Below are 24,241 nucleotides of genomic sequence, written 5' to 3'. Positions count from 1 at the left end.
CCAGAGCAGCACACGGAAACGCCGTTTACCTTCCTGCCGGAGCAGAACCTATTTATCTACTTGCACCAGCATGCTTTTGAACTGCTAGGTAGGCAGGAGCTGGGACAGAGCAACGGGAGCTGACCCTGTCGCGGGGATTCGAACTGCCGCCTTTCCGATTGCCAAGCCCAAGAGGCTCAGCAGTTTAGACCACAGCGCCACCCGCATCTGACTGTGTTGCAGCAGCCACTCTGGGCAGCTTCCAACAAATTAAAAACATCAAGTATTTTTTCAAAATCCCTCCCCCTTTTTAAGGCTCTTCAGCCACACAGACCCCCAGAAGCTTTTCTAATTCCCATGACAGAGGAATGACGCATTGAACCGTAACACAGAATCTCAGGATCATCCTCTGTGCCCATGATCAGATGAAATCTTTTAATTTTATTTTAAGAAATGCTGTGGCCGCTAGAGGGCGCCCTGCAGTTAGGAACATCTATGTTGGATGCATAGTTTATTCGTTTTAGTTGGCTGTAAAGAGTGATTTGACACGAAGGCTGCGTCAATCAATGGCTATAAAAGTGAGCCTCCGGGATCAGAGGCAGTCTGGGCCACTGAGCTGTTTCCTTCAAGCTCCGCTTGTGGAATTCCCTGAGGAATCTGAGATGCTACAGCTGTGATCTGATCTAGCAGGGTGCTTTGGGAATAGTAGTAGTAGTAAATTTAATAATTTATACCCTGCCTATCTGGCTAGGTTTCCCCAGCCACTCTGGGCAGCCCCCAACAGAACATTAAAAACACAATAAAACATCAAACATTAAAAACTTCCCTAAACAGGGGCTGCCTTCAGATGTCTTCTAAAAGTCTGATAGTTGTTTATTTCCTTGACATCTGACGTCAAGGCTATCCACAGGGCAGTCACCACCACCGAGAAGGCCCTCTGCCTGGTTCCCTGTAACCTCACTTCTCGCAGGGAGGGAACCGCCAGAAGGCCCTCGGAGGTGGACCTCCGTGTCCGGGCTGAACGATGGGGGTGGAGACGCTCCTTCAGGTATAGCCCTCTGGAATTAATGGGTCTGTTTTCTCAAGGGCAGAAGCAAGGCCAGAGGGCCTGGGCTGGGAGACCTGTGGCTCTACATATGTTGTCGGACTGCCAACTCCCAGCCAGTATGGCCCAGTGTCCATAGTAGGAAGCTTCCTTATTGACCAACCATCTCAGTATGGTCCTCATTGACTTGCAGTGGTTCTGCAGGGGTCTCTCCCAGCCAGCGGTGTGCGTTCAGTGGATTAGGGGCCTAGACTAGTCCCTTAAATGCTCCCTTCCCTATTGGCGCCTTCTTCCCCAAACCTGGGAAGCTTTTGCCCAGCTTAGGGGGGGAGGAGATGCGATGCTCATACGCACAGTGTCCAGACGTCCTGGTGCCTCTGCCCCTAACTGTTCCCCTATGAAAAATTTCACTGCACCCCACTGCTCCAAGATTGAGCTTGGGGCCTTCTGAATGCAAAGCAGATAGGATAGGGGTGGGGGAAGAAACGAGATTCAATTCTCATTTAAAGGTGAACTTCCCAAACCTGCAGTATTTGAAAATTCACAAACCGAAACAGACCCGTCTTTTGACATTCTCGCTTCCCTGAATTTTGCAGTGCGGTTCTCCCAACCTAGTATAAAAACCCATGGGCCAAACTAAAGCATGCATAAGAATGCCTATGTTACCAAAAGCAAGGCAAAATTTGCTGCACTCGGGGGAATTTGTTTTGCAAACGAATGAGTATCAGGATAAATTTGCATGAAAGGCTGATGAATTTTCTCAGGGACTTGAAGCAGACAAACAAAATGGTTGTGGAAATGTGGAGAGCTGAGCTTAATAAGAGAAAAAGATGTGGAGGTTGACAGATTTGATCACCCCTAAAAAGCAGAGACATCACTTTGCCAACAAAGGTCCGTATAGTTAAAGCTATGGCTTTCCCAGTAGTGATGTATGGAAGTGAGAGCTGGACCATAAAGAAGGCTGATCGCCGAAGAATTGATGCTTTTGAATTCTGGTGCTGGAGGAGACTCTTGAGAGTCCCATGGACTGCAAGAAGATCAAACCGATCCATTCTTAAGGAAACCAGCCCTGAGTGCTCACTGGAAGGACAGATCCTGAAGCTGAGGCTCCAAGACTTTGGCCACCTCATGAGAAGAAAAAGACACCCTGGAAAAGACCCTGATGTTGGGAAAGATGGAGGGCACAAGGAGAAGGGGACGACAGAGGAAGAGATGGTTGGACAGTGTTCTCGAAGCTACCAGCATGAGTTTGACCAAACTGCGGGAGGCAGTGGAAGACAGGAGTGCCTGGCGTGCTCTGGTCCATGGGGTCACGAAGAGTCGGACACGACTAAACGACTGAACAACAACCCCTGAGCCACAGCCCTTTCCCCTTTGATAATGAGAGTCATTGTCCTGCAATATCTCAGAGGCCACAGCTTCCCCATTCCTGCTGTCTAAGCACTGGGGACAGCTTTGTTGACCCAGAGTAAGACTGTCTTTGCAAACTCATCTCTGCCCAATAATTATAGAATTGTAGACTTGGAAGTTACCCCATTGGCCAACCCCCTGCAATGCAGAAATCTCAGCTAAAGCATCCATGACAAATGGCCCTCCCACCTCTGCTGAAAAATCTCCAAGGAAGGAGAGTTCATCACCTTCCGAGGGGGTCCGTTCCACTGTCGACCAGCTCTTACTATCAGAAAGTTCTTCCTGAGCTTTAGTCGGAATCTCCTTTCTTGTAACCTGGAGCTGTTGGTTTGAGTCCTACCCTCTGGGCAGGAGCAGGTAGCGGAAGGGCGGCGTAATTAAAACTCGTATAAACATGGGCTCCAGGAACAGCCTTGCGCCCATTCTGCTCCTCCTCCCAGAAGGGTGAGGGCTTGTGGGATGGTTGCAGCTACGTAGCACAGTGTGGAGGTTGTGTGCTGTGTCTTTGTACAACAAACCGTGTCTTTGGACCCGCATGAACCCGAGGATCCAGACATGGGTGGAAAACAATTCCATCTGCCACTAAACATCCTGTTTCCACACCGGTGCACTTTAGAAGAAGGTTTATATAATGATGCATGTAAAAGGTAAAGGGACCCCTGACCAATTGGGTCCGGTTGCAGACACCTCTGGGGTTGCGGCGCTCATCTCGCTTTACTGGCCGAGGGAGCCGGCATACAGCTTCCGGGTCATGACTAAGTTGCTTCTGGCGAACCAGAGCAGCACATGGAAACGCCGTTTACCTTCCCGCCAGAGTGGTACCTATTTATCTACTTGTACTTTGACGTGCTTTCGAACTGCTAGGTTGGCAGGAACAGGGACCGAACAACGGGAGCTCACCCTGTCACGGGGATTCGAACCGCCGACCTTCTGATCAGCAAGCTCTAGGCTCTGTGGTTTAGACCACAGCGCCACCCGCGTCCCAATGATGCATGTAGCTGGGCACTTGGAGCATATTTTCCAGATTCTGCTCCCTCTCCCCCTGCCCCACCCCCCGAAGCTTCTGCTAGGCATGTGGAATCGTAGCAAATGTATTCATATGTGCAGGATCCAGGTACATATTGAAAATCAGGTCTGTTCTCTTTGTCTGTGTGGGAATCCTGTAGGCTCAGATTATAGGAGCAAAACAAACAAAAAACATTATCCCTGCTTGGCAAAAGCTTTTCCCTCCAGCCCCACTCCCTTCTGCTGGCTTAACCTTGAGACCCCGAACAAGTTTTCAAATGCTTCCCAAACATGCTCAAGCTTGGACTGAAGTGAGCTTGCAGGGACAGTCATCTGCAGCTGGTCTGCAGGTCACCAGTAACTGATGGCAGCCTTGCTTGTCTGAATGTGACGCACAATGCGAGAGGCTGTGGTGGTAGAGGGGGACTATGGGATCATCCACAATTCCGTTTGTCCTGCCACTTTCCACTGGGGAAACCCGCCGTTCGCTGCTGAATCGGAGCAAACGTCGATCGGGTTTTCTCCGGATTCCCCAATTTAGCACCAAACAGCAGATTTTCTGGGGAAAGCAGTAGGGCAAATGTGAAACCGCAGGGAATCATGCCTCAAAAGTGTGGGGAAAGCGCTTGGAGCTGTGCTTCCTAGGCACAGGGCAAGTGGGAGTATGGGGGAGCCCTGTCTTATGCTAGCGGGTCATTTCATGTCATTTCAACAAGGTCATGTCACCCTCCATCTCAGATTTTGATGAAACTTAGTGTACACCCTTCCCTTGTGGTTGGAAGAACCCCCTTTAAATTTCCCCCCTCTATCTCAAACAGTTTTAATTTTATAACACTTTGAAGTTTCGTTAAGTATCTTGTGCCGAGGGTTAGACAACGCAGATTTAACGGAACTTCAATGTGCTATAAAACTAAAACCCTAAAACTTTATACCCTGCCCATCTGGCTGGGCTTCCCCAGCCACTCTGGGCGGCTTCCAACAAAACACTAAAATACAATAACCTATTAAACATTAAAAGCTTCCTTAAACAGGGCTGCCTTCAGATGTCTTCTAAAAGTCAGATAGTTGTTTGTCTCTTTTTGACATCTGGTGGGAGGGCGTTCCACAGGGCGGGTGCCACTACCGAGAAGGCCCTCTGCCTGGTTGCCTGTAATTTGGCTTTTCGCAGTGAGGGAACCGCCAGAAGGCCCTCGGTGCTGGACCTCAGTGTCGGAGCCGAACGATGCAGGTGGAGACACTCCTTCAGGTATACTGAACTGAGGCCGTTTAGGGCTTTAAAGGTCAGCACCAACACTTTGAATTGTGCTCGGAAACGTACTGGGAGCCAGTGTATTTCAGGACCAGTGTTATATGGTCTCGGCGGCTGCCCCCAGTCACCAGTCTAGCTGTCACATTCTGGATTAGTTGTAGTTTCCGGGTCACCTTCAAAGGTAGTCGCATATAGAGCGCATTGCAATAGTCCAAGCGGGAGATAACCAGAGCATGCACCACTCTGGCGAGACAGTCTGCAGGCAAATAGGGTCTCAGCCTACGTACCAGGTGGAGCTGGTAGACAGCCGCCCCGGCCACAGAATTAACCTGTGCCTCCATGGACAGCTGTGAGTCCAGAATGACTTCCAGGCTGCGCACCTGGTGCTTCAGGGGCATAGTTACCCCATTCAGGACCAAGGAGTCCTCCACACCCCCCTGCCTCCTGTCCCCCTGTCGCGTCAGGATTCAGCCACCATCCATCCTCCAACCGTCTCCAGCGTTAATATGATGTGGAATGACCCTTTCACCTCTCAACCCCAGGGATCCCTGATTAAGGGGTCTGTGGCTGAGAGACCCTTGCAAAGACCTGCCTGAGATACTGCACGTCTGTATGTGACACCCTCTGCTGATGCTGCTTAAAAACTCACGACCTTCTCCCTAGCTGAGAACATGCTCTATAAACGTCTTGCCCATTTTGCCGCTGGCCGGACCTAGAGTTTGCAAGAGAGATGCTTGGCGCATGTGAGCTCACTTTAAATTCCAAAAAGGTTGCCCCCAACTTGCTATTTGATCTTGGGAGTTTTGCCAGTGTTATCTCCCGTAATCCACATCAGGGCTGAAGTTCCTAATCCCCCCATAGAAATTACACTTTGCGCAGCTTCATTTGGCGCTATAAACAGGATTATCCTTGAGGTTCATCAGAACACCTGGCCCCCTCGCGGTGATGGGTTTTCTGTTTCTGCTGAGATGCCCTTCGATTTCTTTTTCGCTTTCCTTTGGTTATTTGGATGCCACGAAAACGAAGGAAATCAATGCCCTCCTCTGAGATCTGATAGTTGCGGCTTGGAGAGGATCAAAAGGCAGGAAAGGGGGATTTGAACCGTTCGAAGAGATTTTGTGTAGCGTGCCGCAAAGGCTAAATTAGTTTTAAGCTCTGAATGTGGGAACGAGAATAAGAGAATCGCTGGAGCTGTGTGTGCTCATTGCTAAAGAAAACACATTAATTGTGCATCTAGAGAAGCAGGGTCTCTGGCCCGTATAAATTATGCACTTTCAACAAATCCTGTCACTTGCTAGCCACATATCCCTGAATACCAGAAAGCCCATTTAACTTCGGAGATTTCTTCAGACGTTGCACAAATAAGAAGTCTGCATTTTCCATCGATAAGGACTAGAAACTTGATTTTTTTAAAAATTCAAGGTATTTTCAGGATGTTGAATTTAGTTTCTTACTGCATCTCCAGATCCCAACCCTTCAATTTCCATAGAATTATGGGTGAACATAGAAAGGTCCGTTGACACCTTTTCAGACCCCTGGTTTCTCTATTGTTCTCTATTGTTTCTACTTCCTTTGGCCTTGCAGGATTCCAGGTCAGAGACTAAGTCCTGCTCCTGAGGCATGGCAACTCCAAGGCGTTCACTATATAGCAAAACAAAAAGTAGGTCAATGCCCCAGGTGTGGTCCAGAATCACGACTCTAGTATGACACGTGGGACTCGTTCACACATGCATGCAGACCGCTTGCTACTTCTGTTTACCCAAGAGCTCAGCTGCTTGCATGTGAATCAATGCGAGATAGCTCACTGAGCTAGAGTGCGGTGCTGATAATGCCAGGGTTGCAGGTTCGATTCCCATATGGGACAGCTGCAGATTCCTGCATTACAGCGGGTTGGATTGGATGATCTTCAGGGTCCCTTCCAACTCTACAGTTCTGATTCTATGACTCCTGCTAAGTACCAATTGCAGAGCGGGAGCCATGCAACATTCAGTCTGCAGTGGTTGATCTTCGATGGCTCCTCCTCTCGTGTAAATCATCTCTCGGCACCCAGCCATCAAGTGTGCCCGGGGTCTTTGTGGTTCTTTGTTGTTATTTGCTGGTGTTTAATTTTACTGTTCGCTATTAGATTTTAATGGACCGTTGAATTTTGCTTTATTTGAAACAAGTTGTTTATTTTAAAGTTTTTGTGACTTTTTGTATTGGATCAGATTGTAATTATTAACGTTTGACATTTTATTATGTTTTTATATGTGTTGGAAGCTGCCCAGAGCGACTGGGGCAACCCAGCCATACCCAGCCAGATGGGCGGGGGTATAAATTTTAAAATAATACAGTGGTACCTTGGTTTCGAAACGTAATCCATTCTGGAAGACCGTTTGACTTACGAAACGTTCAAAAACCGAGGAACAAGGGGAAATAGGCAAACTCAGCGGAAGTTGTTCGACTTCTGAGGCGTGTTTGAAAACGGAAGCATTCCGGGTTTTTGGTGTTTGAAAACTGAAATGTTCGACTTCCAAGACGTTCAAAAACTGAGGTACCACTGTATTACTATTACTACTACTACTACTACTACAGTCATACCTCGGGTTACATACGCTTCAAGTTACATGCACTTCAGGTTACAGACTCCGCTAACCCAGAAATATTACCTCGGGTTAAGAACTTTACTTCAGGATGAGAACAGAAATCAGGCGGCAGCGGGAGGCCCCATTAGCTAAAGTGGTACCTCAGGTTAAGAACAGTTTCAGGTTAAGAACGGACCTCCGGAAAGAATTAAGTACGTAACCAGAGGTACCACTGTACAGACGCTTCAGGTTGTGTTTTTTCAGATTACGGACCTGCCAAAACCTGGAAGTACCCGAAGGGTTTACTTCTGGGTTTCATGGTCGCGCATGCACAGAAGTGCAAAATTGCACTTTGCGCATGTGCAGAAGCACCGAATTGCAACCCGCATTTGCGCAGACGCACTGCTGCGGGATCATGTTCACAGCCGAGCGTCCACTGTACTACTATACTACTCTCTATTTGCTCTCTCAAACTCCTGCACGCATCCTTGCGCGATGGGCTCTCTTGCTGCTCAGTAACACACCCTGCTTCTGTCCTTCCTCCCCGGCCAGGATCGTGAGCGTGAAGGAGACCCGGCTGACCACCCTGGTAGCCAACTTCCTGGTGGGCCTCTCCCTGCTGCTCCTGCCTTTCCCGCTGCAACTGATCCCGAAGCCTGTCCTCTACGGCCTGTTCCTCTACATCGCCCTGACCTCCATCGATGGGAACCAGCTCTTTGAGAGGGTCGCCCTCCTGCTGAAAGAGCAGGTAAGCGCACCGGGGGGGGGGGGGCGGCACGGACTTTGCAAGCTGTGCAGGATAAGGAGCCGAGGCCCCGGCGGACCTGCACGCCTCTGTTTCCTGAGGAAGCTCATAATCACGAGCTGATTGCCGCAACTTGAAAAACACGGCCGTTAAAGAGCCTCTGATTGCTTTTTATGATCTCCCTCTGCTCCTGCCACCACCGCTGCCGCCTCACGCCCTGTTTGTTGTCTTGGCTCCGCTCCGGCAGCAAAAAACCCGACGGGCGAAATGCCGCTGGGACAGTTGCCAGCAAGAACATCCCAGTCATCCGGTCCGGGGGGGGAAACAGCAACTTTCACCTCCTGGCACCAGAAGCGGCCTTGGTCTTGCCCTCTGCCTGTGCAACGGCATAGCAGCCACTGTTTAGCCTTTTCAAAATAAAAGGGGACCTTCCTACACTGCGCGGTCACAGCGGCAGAGGCGCCGTTTCCACAGCGAGCGAGACCCTCTCTGCAGGGGCAGGGTGCCGACTCGGATTGAGTGGGCTCCCCCCCCCAAATGCTGAGTCAAAATCTGATGGGGAATGGCTTTTAGCAAGGCTCTCGCTTGCATTTGCAGGTGGTTAGCCCCCAATAATCCCACCGTCTTGTGGAGGAAGGAGAGGTCAGGCCTAAGGCTGAGGTGTATTGACGTGGTAGACTGTTTCAGGTGGAACATTTTTCTTGCAAATGTGTCAGCTGGGGAGCTTTCCAAAATGCTTCCCTGCACCACCAATGCACATGCGTATGCTCTGTGCAGAATTTTTTTTATTATTATGAACCTACCCAGACTCTATGTTCATCCTCTGAGTCCCTTCTTCATGTGCCTCCTCCACGAGAGGTCCAGAGGGTGACAACTCAAGAACGGGGCCTTCTCTGCAGTGGCTCCGCATCATGCGATGCTCTCCCCAGAGAGGCTCGCCTGCCACCTTCATTATACACCATTAGTTGCCAGGTGAAAACGTTCCTCTTTAACCAGCCCTTTGGTTAATTGACATCCAGTGCCCTTTTAATACGTGTTTGGTGGTGGTGGTTATTGGGTTGCTTTCATTTTTATTTTTATTATGTGATTTGTGGTTTTATATTGTGATTTGATCCTGTGAACCGCCCTGAGACCTGCAGGTATAGGGCTAACAACAACAACAACTTTATTAAACTTATCCTCGAGTATAACTGTATCCTCGAGGCTCTTTTTGTGCCACACAATTTCTGTGCTTCTGATTGCAACCTTTGGCACTGGGTTGTGTACCGCTCCCTCCCTGCAGAAACAGAAGGGTGCTTGTACGGTACAGTGGTACCTCGGGTTACATACGCTTCAGGTTACATATGCTTCAGGTTACAGACTCCATTAACCCAGAAATATTACCTCGGGTTAAGAACTTTGCTTCAGGATGAGAACAGAAGCCGTGCAGCAGCGGCGGCAGGAGGCCCCATTAGCTAAAGCGGTGCTTCAGGTTAAGAACAGTTTCAGGTTAAGAACAGACCTCCAGAACGAATTAAGTTCTTAACCCAAGATACCACTGTCAGCTATGGGCACTGCAATGCGGGTGTCACAAACCACTGCCTTGGCAGCTGCAAGGACTTGGGCCTCCCAAACTCCTAATGGTTCCACACCCTCTTGAACTCCCTCTTCCAAGTCCCCTCCAGCTTTCCTTGATGGTGCTTGTTGACCGCAGGACTCGTGCCTGTATTTAGCTGTCCTCGGAGTTGACTTCCCTTGTTGGGCTGGTGTCCAAACCGTCCCTGCCCCAGGAAAAGACAGTCCCAGCATGCTTTGGGGGGGCATTGAAAAATCCGCAGGCAGTGCCCTGATCAGAAGGACCTCGGTACCATGAAAGGAAGCAGCTGGGGATCAGGAATCTTTTATCTGCTTCCACAGCAGAGGCGCCCACAGGACCAGGCTGGGCAGAACATCTCAAACAGCTGGTGATTTATTCCTAACACGTGGAAGCCCAGCTGTGGCTTGGGAGCAATGCTCCGGCCAGGCCAAGCCACCCCCTCGTTCCCTGCTTGATGCAAAGAGCTGCTTGTGAGCAGAAGAGGAGACGATCGCAGTATCTATTTCCATTCACCTGCCTTTGTTCTAAGCCATGGTGTCAGGTGATGGTGTGGTTACTCGAGAGTAAACAGGCAAGGCTCCAACCTGTCTTTTCCAGGCTTTATCATCTGTACGAACTACTGTATTTTTCGCTCTATAAGACGCACCAGACCACAAGACGCACCTAGTTTTTGGAGGAGGAAAACAAGAAAAAAAATATTCTGAATCTCAGAAGCCAGAACAGCAAGAGGGATCGCTGTGCAGTGAAAGCAGCAATCCCCCTTGCTGTTCTGGCTTCTGGGATAGCTGCACAGCCTGCATTCACTCCATAAGACGCACACACATTTCCCCTTACTTTTTGGGAGGGAAAAAGTGAGTCTTATAGAGCAAAAAATATGGTATTTTACAGTGCAAAGCGTCGCAAGTCCATGTCTGCTCAGTCGCTAGCAGAATCTGGGAGTGGGCGGTCCTTATACCTTCCCCAGCATAACAGTGTGTGACCTCCATCCTCCTCCTCCTCTCTCTGCTCGCAAACCTACTGCGCAACGTGGGCGTTGGCAAAGGGAGACTTGCCTCCCTTCCCCTTTGCTCAGGCTGGGTGTTGAGGCTTTCCCTAGCATCTTCCGATCCCTGCACCCCTTCCCTGCTGGAGGTGGGGCTTGGGTAGATCAGTGCCAGTTTTATTATACTGGGAGTAGATCACAGTCTGTATAGAGTTGGACGTGCCTGTGTTAAATGGAGAGCTTGAGCCCACAGTTTGCCAGGCACAGATTTCGCCACTGCGGCAAGAGACAGAGAGAGTCCGTGTGTAACACTAAACTTTGAATGATGGCTTAGCCCAGGTACACGGGCTCCCGGAGGAGAGATCACACTCACTTTCCTCCTCCCGCAGAATCGCAGGCAGTCGTAGTTTTGGCCTGCGGCGGAAGATCTTGTGGTCCCAGCAAATGAGCAGCTACAGTGGGGCTGTTTTGATTTTACGATCTGACTTCTGGGTTGCAGCAATGAACTCTGATCCTTCAGTCCAAATGACTTCCTTTTTAAAACCAGTGTAAACCAGTAGAATTGTGGCTAAGCTTTATTACTGTTATTTTTAAGAAATAGGGTGCTCTCTACAGTTGTGTTCAGAAGCTGATTTGATAAAACGCCGAACTAGGGCAGAGGGGCTGCCCCATAGATGACAACTGAAGGGAGAGAAGGAGATCTGCTCTAGGAATCAGATTCTTCGTTCCTTAACTGGGGTTCCCATTTGATCCTGTTCCCCATAGACCCACGGTTCACTTGTGGGGCCTCCAGGGTGCCACGTTCCCCCCAGGATAGATTCATAAGGACTTTAAAAAAGAAAAATACTAGCCGCTAAACTGGTGTGGAAATGTGTAGAACTGATTGTAGAGACTGGGAAAGTGAAGAACTGAAAAGAGACAATAACAAGCAGATTTGCCTATGCCTGGCACATAACCACAAAGGGGAGGGGAAATAGGCATTTTCTGGCTACTGAGAGTAGATGGGTTATGAGCTCTTTATGGTGTGAGTCGGTGTTACTATCTTGGAAGATGTTTAGTAGGGCCGGTTCTGGGGTGACTTCTAATACTTGTTTAGTTATTTTGCATATTCATTGTATGATTGCTATCCAGAAGGGTTTGATTTTGGGGCATTCCCACCACATGTGGAGGTATGTGCCTGTGGCACATACCTCCAGCATTTTTGGTGAGGCTCCTGGGCGTATTAGCGCTAGTTTCTGTGGTGTTAGGTACCATCTGTAAGTGAGTTTCAGAGTGAGTTCTTTCCTCTCATCCCACCCCACTCACCATTCCCCCTTCCCCTTCTTCCTTCCTTCCTTCCTTCCTTCCTTCCTTCCTTCCTTCCTTCCTTCTTTACTGTTTAAACCAATTCATGAACCAAGAACCAGTACATTGACCACTAATAATGAAACATATTCCTTCCAGTAGCACCTTAAAGACCAACTAAGTTAGTTCTTGGTATGAGCTTTCGTGTGCATGCACACTTCTTCAGATAATAAGAACTAACTTAGTTGGTCTTTAAGGTGCTACTGGAAGGAATTTTTTTGTTTGTTTTGACTATGGCAGACCAACACGGCTACCTATCTGTAAATGAAACATATGTTGCAGATATTTTTCCACATTTACAGTGGTACCTCAGGTTACGAACTTAATTCATTCCTGAGGTCAGTTCTTAACCCGAAACCGTTCTTAACCTGATGGGGCCTGCTGCTGCCGCCGCACTGCCACCACACAATTTCCGTTCTCATCCTGGGGCAAAGTTCACAACCCGGAGCAACTACTTCCGGGTTAGAGGCGTTTGTACCCCGAAGCGTTTGTAACCCGAGATATCACTGTATCATGGTATTTTTGTGATATACAAATGGCATGAGAAAACTTTGTCTACTTGCTTGTATAACGTTATTCCTGTTTATAAAACCCAATAAAAAAATTATTTTTTTATGGCACAGCCAGAAAATCTCCTCACAGATTTTCTCCTGGAAGCAGCTCCTATGTTGAAGGATGGGTGGGGTGGGGTGGAGAATGTGGCAGCCTCAGTCTCTCACTAACACCCTTGTCGTTTCCAGACGGCCTACCCTCCGACGCATTACATCCGCCGGGTGCCCCAGAGGAAGATCCACTACTTCACGGGTTTGCAGGTCCTCCAGCTCCTCATCCTTTGTGGATTTGGGATGTCTCCCCTGCCCTACATGAAGATGATCTTCCCCCTCATCATGATCGGAATGGTCCCTATCAGGTACACTCCGGAGATGTGCTCCTTGCCCAAGAGGGCTTTGGGCTTGGATGGGGCCTCTTTTATCCTGCCGGTAGTGAAGTGTAGTGGTTAGAGCGGTGATGGCCAAACTCAGCCCTCCAGCTGTTTTGGGACTACAATTCCCATCATCCCTAGCTAACAGGAGCAGTGGTCAGGGATGATGGGAATTGTAGTCCCAAAACAGCTGGGGGGCCGGTTTGGCCACCACTGGGTTAGAGAGTCAGGCTATAAGAGCCAGGCGCAACCAGGGTTGAAATGCGTGCTCAGCTGTGAAATGCGCTTTGGGGGGCTGCTACCTGTTTCAGCCTGACCTACTTTGCAGGGATGTTGTGAGGAGCAAAATGGAAGCAGGGCAGGGAAGCATGTAAGCAACCCTACGCTCATTCGAAGAAAGGTGGGATGTAAATATTTAGTTGGCATCGCTCTGTCTCGGGAGACAACAGAGGAGTGTGCCTGCTGTGACATGTTTTGTTGGAGCCGGGGCAGGTGAAGACGTCTGGTTGTGCTGCCGCAGATGCACATGACTTTTCTGCTCTCTGCGCTCCTCCCAGCGGTCATTCCTTCTCTGGTCACTGCTGCGGATGCCTCCAGCCACTGCAGTTGTCTGCAAGGGATTCCCACACAGCGGGGCTGATGTTGCAGACATCCTTGTAACACGGAGTTGGTCTGCCAACAGGCCTGGTGCCAGAAGCCACAGAGATCACCTTGGAAATAATAATAATAATAATAATAATAATAATAATAATAATAATAATAATTTATTATTATTTATACCCCGCCCATCTGGCTGGGTTTTACCAGCCACTCTGGGCAGCTTCCAACCAAATATTAAAAACAATACAGCATCAGACATTAAAAACTTCCCTAAACAGGGCCGCATTCAGTTGTCTTTTAAAAGTAAAATAGTTGTTTATCTCTTCGACATCTGATGGGTGGGCATGCCACAGGGCAGACGCCACTACCGAGAAGGCCCTCTGCCTGGTTCCCTGTAACCTCACTTCTCATAGTGAGGGAACCGCCAGAAGGCCCTCGGAGCTGGACCTCAGCGTCTGGGCAGAACAATGTGGGTGGAGATGCTCCTTCAGGTCTACTGGGCTGAGGCTGTTTAGAGCTTTAAAGGTCAGCACCAACACTTTGAATTGTGCTCGGAAACGTACTGGGAGCCAATGTAACTCTTTCAAGACCGGTGTTATATGATCTCAGCGGCTACTCCCAGTCACCAGTCTGGCTCCCGCATTCTGGATTAGTTGTAGTTTCTGGGTCACCTTCAAAGGTAGCCCCACATAGAGCACATTGCAGTAGTCCAAGCAGGAGATAACCAGAGCATGCACCACTCTGGCGAGACAGTCTGCAGGCAGGAAGGGTCTCAGCCTGCGTACCAGATGGAGCTGGGAGACAGCCACCCTGGACACAGAATTAACCTGCGCCTCCATGAACAGCTGTGATGATGATGATTATTATTGCTATTATGATGTATCCTGCATTTCTCATTTCAAATTATTCTGGGGTCTTACTGCATGCGCAGCAGATTCTCTTCCTGGCTCATAAGCGAAAGACAGCAGCTCAGAGATGGAGCATCTTCCTTTCCACGCAGAAGAGTCCCGGGTTCGACTCCCCAGGTAGTTCTGGGATAGATTCCCTGCTCTGAATTCCCAGAGAGTCACTGCCAGCCAGTGTAGGAGGTGCTGAGCTCCTTGGACCACTGGTGTGGCTCACCGCAAGGCGCTTTCCTGTGTCCTTGCAGTGCGTTAGGTACAGAGCCCAAAAGAGCCATGCGGAAAGTCTTCTACTTAGGGCAGAATCTAACGGTGTCCCCCTTCTTCCACCCAGGTATAACTTGCTTCCAAGGATCATTGAAGCGAAATACTTGGACGCAATGGATGCTGAGCACTAGGGGAAGATGCAGCCTTGTTTCCCTTACATCAGCCAGCGGGCTTCTATCTTTTTCAAACAGAAAAGAAGCTGGCGTCTGGCTGGGCGACTCGCCGGACGTTTGGTTTGGTCCCCGAACCTCTCGTGACTTGATTTTTGTACTCCTGCACAACTGACTACCCAAAGGCATGTTGCTAGAGGCCAACCAAGTGCCCAGATTTCAGGGGTGGGGGGGTGGGGGGGTGGGGTGGGGGAAGCAGCGCTCTTTGAAGCTTGAGCGGCAGGTGTGCTTTACGGAAACCCCAAAGACAAAAGTTTGGCATTGCGTTCCCTGCTTCTTTGTTTTAGGGAAGGGCAGCGCCGTTTTTATAGACATTTTTGACACACACACACCCAAACACACACACCCTGTACTGTGCTGCTCTGCGAGAGGAACAGTAGGACGTTCCTTTTTAACCCGACAGAATTACAGTGTCCTCTACTTCTGAATACAACCTCTCATGCCAGGAGCCCCGGAGATCAGTGGGTGACTGACTCGGTCAAGAGCCACCAGAAGACCAACGTGGAGCAGAGCCAGGACAGATTTTTGCTCCAGTTCTGTATCATATTCTGTCTGGGGGCCTCTGCATTGACGCAGAGGCAGCTCCTTGCTTTCGAGCAGAAGCCCAGAGGCGGCTGCGAATTAGCCAAACCCTCTTGCAGACGGTCCCGACTTGGAACAGCAGATTTGCACGACGGCGACTGAACCAGGCATTGAAACATTTGGCAGAATCCCTCTTCCCTTCCCCTGTGTGTACAGTACTACTTATGTGTACATATATACATAGCTAATCTAGATTTGTGTATATATTTTGCATATAAATGTCCTGGGTAATTGATGCCTGTCGTTCCCCCTCCCTTTCCCACCTGAGAGTGAAAGGGTTCTTGTGCAATCAGTGTTAACATGTACTGTATCTTGCATCAACTTAAATTCTCTCCTCCTTCCTCTTCTTTTCTCCTTCGCACTCCTGCTCTTTCCCACCTCTCCTCCGTTTAAATCCTAGCCCCTTTGGCTCCATCGGTTTTGATTTGCTCTTGGCGTTTAATTTTAATGTACAGTACATAGTGAACATTGGGGTCCTGGGCAGGGTCGCGTTGCAGGTTAGGGTTTGTCTCGTTCCACCCCCCCCCCCCCCAAACGGCTGTGTTTCTGCTGCTTGTCTCTGCCCTGTTCCAATTTTGTAGCTAACCTCCTCCTCCCCCCCCCCCCACTGCAAAACATGACATTATATTTCTGGAAAATCCGAATGCTCCCGATGTCTGCTTTATACACTGTGGGTCCTAATTATAATTTGTGTGTGCATGTTCTGTGTTCCAGCCTGTTGGTCCCGCCTCCTTTTTATTTTAAGTACTGCAAAAAAAAGAAAGAATCAAAAATCCATATTGTATTAGGCATATGTGTCAAACTCCCCTGTTATCTGCATTTCTCAACATTCCTCTTCCATGCAAGGTAAGTTTTTTTTAAAAATTCTTTTTGCAAGAAAGAGAGCTAAAGACTTTGCAGAAGGCTAGATGCGGCGTACAGTGGCAGGGTTGTTCCTGAACCCAAGCCGCTGGTTGGAGAGGCTTGATGTCTGTAGATAGTTCTATAGTTCAGAGTCAAGGATGTTCCCTGCTTGGCCTGCATAAACAGCAGGTGAGGTATAGATACTGTTTTATGTTTCAGTGGTTTATCATCTCTCTCTCTCTCCTTACATGTAGAAAACCAGATGCCAGGGAGACGGATTCTCCCCTCCTTTTCTACCTAACATGGAAATACTCTGAGTAATATAGCATTTTCCCCCTTCTTGGCCCAGGAACAGTGTTCAGATCACAATGGACAAGCACATATGTGCATAAATGCACACTTGTTGCAGCCCAATGCAGTAGACCAGTTCTAAGTTAGCTAGACTTGGGGAGCTGATGTTGTTGTTGTTTTACTAAGTCCTGAGCATCGCTTTCTGCAGTGAGAACGATGACCAAATAAAAGAACCACATCTGGAAATTCAGAGATTGTCCCATTGGCCAACTGGGTGCTCCCTGGATTATTCGGACTACAACTCCCAACTGCACTGGCCAGGGCCGATGGGAGTTGCAGTCCAGGACGTCTTGAGGGCACCCGGTTGGTCAAGGCTGCATAGGTTGGCCACCTTTGCGGCCAAAGGACACAGTCTACCTTTGAACAAGTGCAAAAGGGGGGCATTTTGCCTTTGCGGGTGACATATTCTCATGCTGAGCTTTCCAAAAGCATAAAAATATATCTCTGGAGTTGCTCGTTTGGCCTGAATGAACCCAGCTTAGCATCTTGGCTCTGCAAAGTCCTACCAGGCCTGGTCTGCAAAGTCCTGTCCGAAATGTTGCAGTTTGTAATTCTGTCCCAAGCTGCTTAATCACAGGGAATAATTATGGACACACCATGTAGTCGGTCTTGGGCGGGAACCTAAAGATAGTCCACCTATGTATGAATGTATAATGTAAGAAGCCAGATTTATTGTTCCATAGGAGGTTCGCAAACAACACTCTGCTCTCTCTGGTTTTATTTTTAACTAAGAACTCTCCTCTTCACTCAAGCTCCCACTGCCTTGAATTCCTCTGCTAAGGCTGGTAGGACTTGTAGTCATATTTTGCAGGGGCTGCTCATTTCCGGAGTTGGCACTGGTGTCCCTTCGCTGAGAAAATTTGGGAGCCATCTTTGCAGGAGATTTGACTCCAGAAAACCCAGGGGAGTTGTGTGTGGAGTAGCTGGATTTTGTTTTGTTTTTTAGCATGTAAACAGATTTTAAAACTTAAGACTGCTGCCAAAAATGGCAGCCTCTTGCCCCACCACAAGAGGTAGTAAAGTATGTCATAAGTTCATTATTGCATGCTACAGGGCCAGGGCAAGGGAGCATAGCTAGATGTGAGGCTGCCATGTTTAGCAGGGTCTGTGGTCCTGCCCAAATGCATCTCTGACGGAGCCTGTTGCCCAACGTAATAGAACTGCACATTAGTTGTGCAATGGATATGAAGCACAGAGAGTTCATTTACAAAGGCCAGTTTTTCAGTTCTGCAGGGAAGCAAAGCAGGGTAAAAGCTCTCCTCTTAATTAATATTTTTTTAAAAAAGCCAAATCGCTAGCGCGTGGCACACATGATCTGTGGCTGGCTGTGGAGGTTGATGCAGATTATAGAAACACTTACATATATCCGTGCACGCAACCCAGGTTTCTTATCTTGCAGCTTACGGCAAGTGGATGTGCAGGGTTTGACGCAGGCTGCGCAAAGGCAAACAGAGAGTAACTTCAAGGAATGCAGATCTCATTTGCCAGCGGGAGCATCCCTGATGTTCTCATGTGAACTTTAAAAAATAATAATTTTGGTTTCGGCTTCTGTGCAGCTTCTCTGTGCGCTTCCCACCCGTGGTCCTCAGGAAATACTCTGTGCGCTGCATGGGGGCAGAGTCCTCTGAGGTTTCTAGATCTATATACTCAGGGGTAGCATAGGGGTAGCCTGCATGCCGTGTGAAATAGGCAGAGCTTGTTGAGATTTAACAGCAAGCAATGTGCTTAGATACCTTTGTGAAAATGGTCCTCTCTTGCCCAGGACTGCTCCTGCTTTTAAGATTTAATTGCACAGTGCGCACACACACACACACACACACACACACACACACACACACAATGGCACACATTTCATAGTCTTTTTCCAGTTATTACCCAGAGCTTCAGAGCTTGCAAATCTGAGCGGCTTAGCACATTTTAAGGCCAGTAACCTTCCACCCCCTAGTCTTGGTCTTGTACTTGAACAGGTAGCAGACCAGAAACCGAGCTGTCTCAGAACATGTCTTACTTCAGAAGGTTTTCCCTGACTGCCCGTCCCTCATCTTTCCCTCCTTTCCTGCTGCAAAAGGTGTTGGTTTTTTTTTGGGGGGGGGGGTTCGTTTTATTGTTCTATTTTCTGTTTCTTGTTTCTACTGACCTCCACTTGGGTTACCAGGAAACAGACTTAGCGAAGGAAGAGTGTCTGTCGTAGACAGAACAAATTCTGCACTTTAATAACTACTGCGAAGGTTTTAAGACGGTTAGAATGTACATACCAAATGCTTTTATTATAAGCTCTGTAGAGAAGATGACTTTTTTAAAATTTTTATTTCATTTTCTTTCTTTGCATGAATCTTGCCAAAGAAACGGGTGCGAGGAAGCTATCTCTGTACGTGTTCCGCTCGTCGGGAGATACTGTGAATGCTTTTTGTGATTATGGGGTGCTTTCACCTCCCTTAACGCAAGCAGAGTTTGCAAAAAAAAAAAAAAGAGGAGCGTTGTTAGGCCAAATTTGTCTTGATGCCATAAACTCCCCTTAAACTTTCCTCCTGAACTTGCTCCAAGCAAAATTGAGATACCACCCCCTGGAAAATTATCAAAAGCTAAATCTGGAGACCCAATAGGGGACGGTTTTGTGGATCGTTCCTTTCTGTCTCAAGGACTGGGGAGGGATTCACAACCTTTCCCACCCCCCAAATTCTCTTTTCTTGCTACCTGCTGATCTATATATACCCGTCATGAATACCACGAATGGCTTAACGGTTGTGGTCTGATCCATTTTCAACAGACTTCTTTTCTGTAAATTAAAAATTTGATTTCCCAGGAACTGACTTGCAGAGGGGAAATTATTAGGGGATGGGGAAATGGTCACACCTGATCATGTGACTTGAGTCCCAGGTGTTAGCCATGATGAGACAAGACATCTCTGGTGGAAAATTGGTGATGGGCCCATCCATTTAAACAACCCGGAGACAATTGTCTGCAGAAAAACCTGTTAACGCTTCCCTTTAAAGATCCATAAATAGTTCACCTTGCGAGTAAGAGGGGCTTTGGGCCAGCTAACCTGAGGCGAGCTGTGAGTGGTGTTTCATAGCAGTAGACTGATATCGGCCCACCGAGACTCACCACCAAATCGGTTTCGTGTTAGCTCCTCTTTCGAAACTGACCCAACCTCTAAATTCCTTTGTCTCCATATCTGCCTCGAATTCTATTCTCATCCCCTGCCGCTGTCTGGAAACACACCAATTGGCAAGTCCGCCCACCTGTGTACCTTCAGCCTTCTTGTTGTCTTCTGATGATTCCTCCTCATCCGCCTTGCAGCGAAAGGACGGTCACATGTGGGGTTGCATGTGTCTCTGCGCAAGCCATTTTGAGGGGACTTATCCCCCTCCCCAAAGTTTGCTATGCAGTTGTCCTCTGCTGCATCGTTCCTCTACCCCACCCCACAAGACCCTGATTTCCTCACGTTCCCACTTCTAGCTATTTTTAAAGCCAACGTTGGAGGCAGCAGCCTCTGTTCTGGTGCAGACATGCTTGTGCTCTCAAGAGTTCAGTGCTGCTGATTTTAATTCATTTGATGGTGCGTCAGCCCAAGGATTTCCCTGGGGACCAGGTCCCCATACCTGATCCCCAGAGGATGTGGCTACCTGGCCCTGAGCTGCCATTGACCACCAGCCCTCCCAGGTGAAACCACAGCAAAAGATCATTGGATGCTGTGCAGAAACTGGTCTTGGCATCTCTGGGGTGGCAGCAAGAGAGCCTTAGGTGGCATCTTGAAAAAAAAGCATGACTGCCCAGAAAATAGATATATAAAGAGGTTGAGGAATCACCTTGGCCAGCAATGGAGTCCTTCACGTGTTCCTGGACTACAATTACCATCATCCACCCTGACTGCTGGCAGGGGCTGATGAGAACTGGAGTCCACCATTCTCTAGAGGGCCACAAGCTCCCCATCCTTCAACTTGGTGCTCAGCCTACTGTGAATCAGGTGTTCAATTCTAGTTACGGTATATTTTGGCAGGAATCTAGTTAACTTCCTCAGTCAGTCACTGTTTTATTGTGGCCTGGTAGGCTCTGCTGTATAGCTGACCAGGGTTTTAAGCCAGTATTTGAATGTATGCAATTGTTAGGCATTTTCTTCATTGCTCCTTTTTTAAAATTTTGAGCAGCTCTGTAAGCCCCCATCCCGGACTTGCATCCGATTTGGTCCCTGCACCCGTAGCTGCTCTGTTTAGAGGAAATGTGTGTTTTCAGAAGCAGTGGCATATGTGCATTTGAATTATTGATTTCTATCAGCTCTCACCCCCGCCACCTTGCCTCTTTCCCATCGCGGAACGGTTTTTGAATTCGTGAGCTTTTGTTCATCAAAGGGAGATTTGGCAAAAACAGCCACGGCACATGCATCACTGATCTGCTCCCAGATTTAAAGTGCTAAGATCCCATGCCAGTACTTGATATTTCCCCCTGCAAACCAACATAGTTTTGAACCTTCTTGCCAAAAAAGTCTGCTTCCACTGACTTCTCTGTGTGTGCGCTTTTAAATTGATAACGGTGATTCACGTGTGTGCAAAATATTATAGAGCTGGAACGTGGCACTGCGATCCATATCCCTGCTGGGCAGATCCAGCAGAGATTAACTGTTTCGTGGCCTTTGTCACTCGCTTCCTTCCTGTATTCTTTTCTCTAGCAACCGCTAAACACCCGCGATTCATTCGGCCGCCATTTTCTGAATGTACCCATTGCACGATTCGATTGCATGCGCACAGCGACCGTTACTGACCGATGCTCAGGTTCCTGACGACACTACATCTCTTTGCCAAACGGCAGCACCCAACATTCTGGATATTCCCCGGGATGGGGGTGTCAGGGTGCAACATAACTGAGGACATCAAGTCCGCTTGTGGTTGCTCCATTGCACAGGAAACACTTGCATGATCAGAGCAAATGCTTTGTGCGTGTCTGGACTCAGATGAAACAGGGATGGGCGATGTTCATTTTCCACAGCCCCCTACCTTTGTTAGAGACATGGGTTAATGTACAGAACCCAAGACAGGATGGGGGTATTTCGATAATCCTTACTTCACATTTTTCTTGAGCCAGAAGTCCTGCAAACCTTGCACCCTGCTTTTGGGCCATCTAAGTGGCGATATTGTGCATAGACAATCTGAAACACACTGGGAGATTTGGTTTGCCTTGCCCCTATTTTGTCCCCCTGCCCCCCATTCCCTGACTTGGAATGTAGCTGGTTCATGTTAACTGCTGTACTTTGTAGCAAAAAGGGGAGGGGGGGTTCCTTACCAAGTGCCCTGGAGGTCGGTTCTAAATGCTTATTTTTTAACGTGACCAAATGCAAGGGTTTTGAATATAGAATGCGAGAGAGAAGAGCCTATGTTTTATTTTGCACTCGCTCTGTTGGGATTGCAATGCATGCCTCTTAGCTAGTGTTGATGACTTCTTTTCTTTTCCGTGAATGGTTTTCTTTTGATAAAAGAATTGCTTCTTGGAAACAACAGAAATTCCTTTATTTGTATAAGGAACTTGGTTGTATTTTAATAAAATAATAATAAAGAAATCTCTATTTCTACTCTGTGTCTAAAGGTTCTCCTTCCTATAGTTATTTTTTTTTTTGTGCGTGTGAGGGTCCCCCACAGCTAGGTAACCATTGAGCATTGAAATCCTCCCCTTAATGGATTGCTGATGAGACTTCAGGTGCCATATATGAAAATCACAGGGGCATTTCCAAGTGTATCAATTGCTACATAGGGACATCCTCTCCTGTATCAGATAAAAGAAATCATTAGCATTGTTTTCCTACTATGCTTTTACCACAATCTGTTCATTTAATGTGGGAGAAGCCACTCTCTCGATCCTGACATGGCTGGTGGTCATCCTTATCAGCCTTCCTCAACAGACCACCCTCCAGATGATGTTGAGTTACAACTTTCATCCTGCCTTTCCATTGGAAAAGGTTCAGGTGAGGGCAACCCAAATAATCAAGGGGATGGGACTTTTGAGTTGAGAGGAAAGATGAGGAAGAGGCAACAGGATAGAAGTTTATAAAATGATGGAGAAAGTGGACAAAGAAAGGTTTTTTATCCCTCTCTTGTAAGACCAGAACTAATGGAATCTTAAGAGTTGGAAGGGACCCTGAGGGTCATCTGGTCCAACTCCCTGCAATGCAGGAATATCAGCTAAAGCATCCATAGCAGATGGCCGTCCAACCAAGCCGAATGTTGGAATAATAATAATAAATTATTATTTATATGCCGCCCATCTGACTGGGTTTCCCCAGCCACTCTGGGCGGTTTCCAGCAAAAAATAAAAACACCAAACATTAAAAACTTCCCAATACAGGGTTGACTTCAGATGTCTTCTAGAAGTCAGATAGTTGTTTATTTCCCTTACACCTGATGGGAGGGCATTCCACAGGGCAGGTGCCACTACCGATAAGGCCCACTTCCTGGTTCCCTGTAACCTCACTTCTTGCTGTGAGGGAACCACCAGAACAGGGGTCCGCAAACTTCTTCAGCAAGGGGCCGGTCCACTGTCCCTCAGACCTTGTGGTGGGCCGGACTATATTTTTTGGGGGAATGAACGAATTCCTAGGCCCCACAAATAACCCTGAGATGCATTTTAAATAAAAGGACACGTTCTACTCATGTAAAAACATGCTGTTTCCCGGACTGTCCGTGGGCCGGATTTAGAAGGTGATTGGGCTGGATCTGGCCCCCGGGCCTTATTTTGCCAACCAGAAGGCCCTCGGAGCTGGACCTCAGTGTCTGGGCTGAGTGATGTGGGTGGAGATGCTGCTTCAGACCAGTAAGGACTGAGCTACTTTAGTGGCCACAGGCTGCTGGCTCCCTCAGAGTGGAAGGAAAGTTGGAAAATGGAAGTCCCCATAGATGTCACTCCCTCTGCCACTGTTGATGCTTTAAATAATAGCACACTGGACTATGGAAGTCCAGTTATAGTCATTATTAAAATGGAATGGTGGGGGTTGTTCGGAGAGAATGCAGTCATCCGCTAAAGGAGAGGAGAGACTCTAGAATGGTTTTTGCTCAGACTGATGAATCAGCCCAATAATCCAATCAAACAGGCCCTTTTTTGGAGGGTTGCCAGGAAATCAATACCTTGAATTCCAAAACCCAGATTGTCGCTACCAAATTGATTCCCTCCCCCCCTCCCCCCCCCCCCGATTTCCCTGCATATGTAAAGAAATGCAGAGAAACTCAAATTTACCTTGGCTTGTGAGGCGAGAATGAGAAGGGTTCAAAAGTAGGAGAAGCTCTTGAGTTTGTATGTTTAGTCTGGAAATGAGGAGATTGAGGGGAGATGTGTTAGCCATATTCAAATACCAAAAGGGCTGCCGCATGGAAGAAGGAATAATAATAATAATAATAATAATAATAATAATAATAATAATAATAATAATTTGTACCCCGCCCATCTGGCTGGGTTTCCCTAGCCACTCTGGGCAGCTTCTAACAAAGATTAAAAATACATTAAAATGTCACACATTAAAAACTTCCCTAAACAAGCTTGTTTTCTCCTGCTCTGGATGGTAGGAGTCGAACCCATGGCTTCAAGTTACAAGAAAGGAGATTCCAACTAAACTGATAATAAGAATCATTTGACAATGGAACGGGCCCCTCTGGGTGGATATGGACTCTCCTTCCTCAGACTTCTTAAGGAGAGGTTTGACAGCAACCTGCCATTGATACTTTAG

General features: G+C 48.0%; 1 protein-coding gene across 7 annotated transcripts in view; it reads left to right on the top strand.

Moving 5' to 3' along the window:
- Positions 1-22,099, top strand: part of SLC4A11 (solute carrier family 4 member 11) — a 236,541-nt gene extending 214,442 nt beyond the window's left edge. For all 7 annotated transcript variants that reach the window (XM_083756430.1, XM_083756429.1, XM_083756433.1 and 4 more), the window contains exons 18-20: positions 7,805-8,000; positions 12,640-12,809; positions 14,658-22,099. In XM_083756430.1, coding sequence (XP_083612556.1) covers positions 7,805-8,000; positions 12,640-12,809; positions 14,658-14,721 — 430 coding nt within the window. In that variant the 3' untranslated portion in view covers positions 14,722-22,099. The remainder of the gene's footprint in view (positions 1-7,804; positions 8,001-12,639; positions 12,810-14,657) is intronic.
- The last annotated feature ends 2,142 nt before the right edge of the window (positions 22,100-24,241 follow it).

The sequence above is a fragment of the Podarcis gaigeae genome, assembly GCF_964106915.1.
Source record: "Podarcis gaigeae genome assembly, chromosome: 9".
Lineage (NCBI taxonomy): Eukaryota > Metazoa > Chordata > Lepidosauria > Squamata > Lacertidae > Podarcis > Podarcis gaigeae.
Note: the sequence above shows the minus strand (reverse complement) of the source record. Positions and strands in the feature narration are given on the sequence as shown.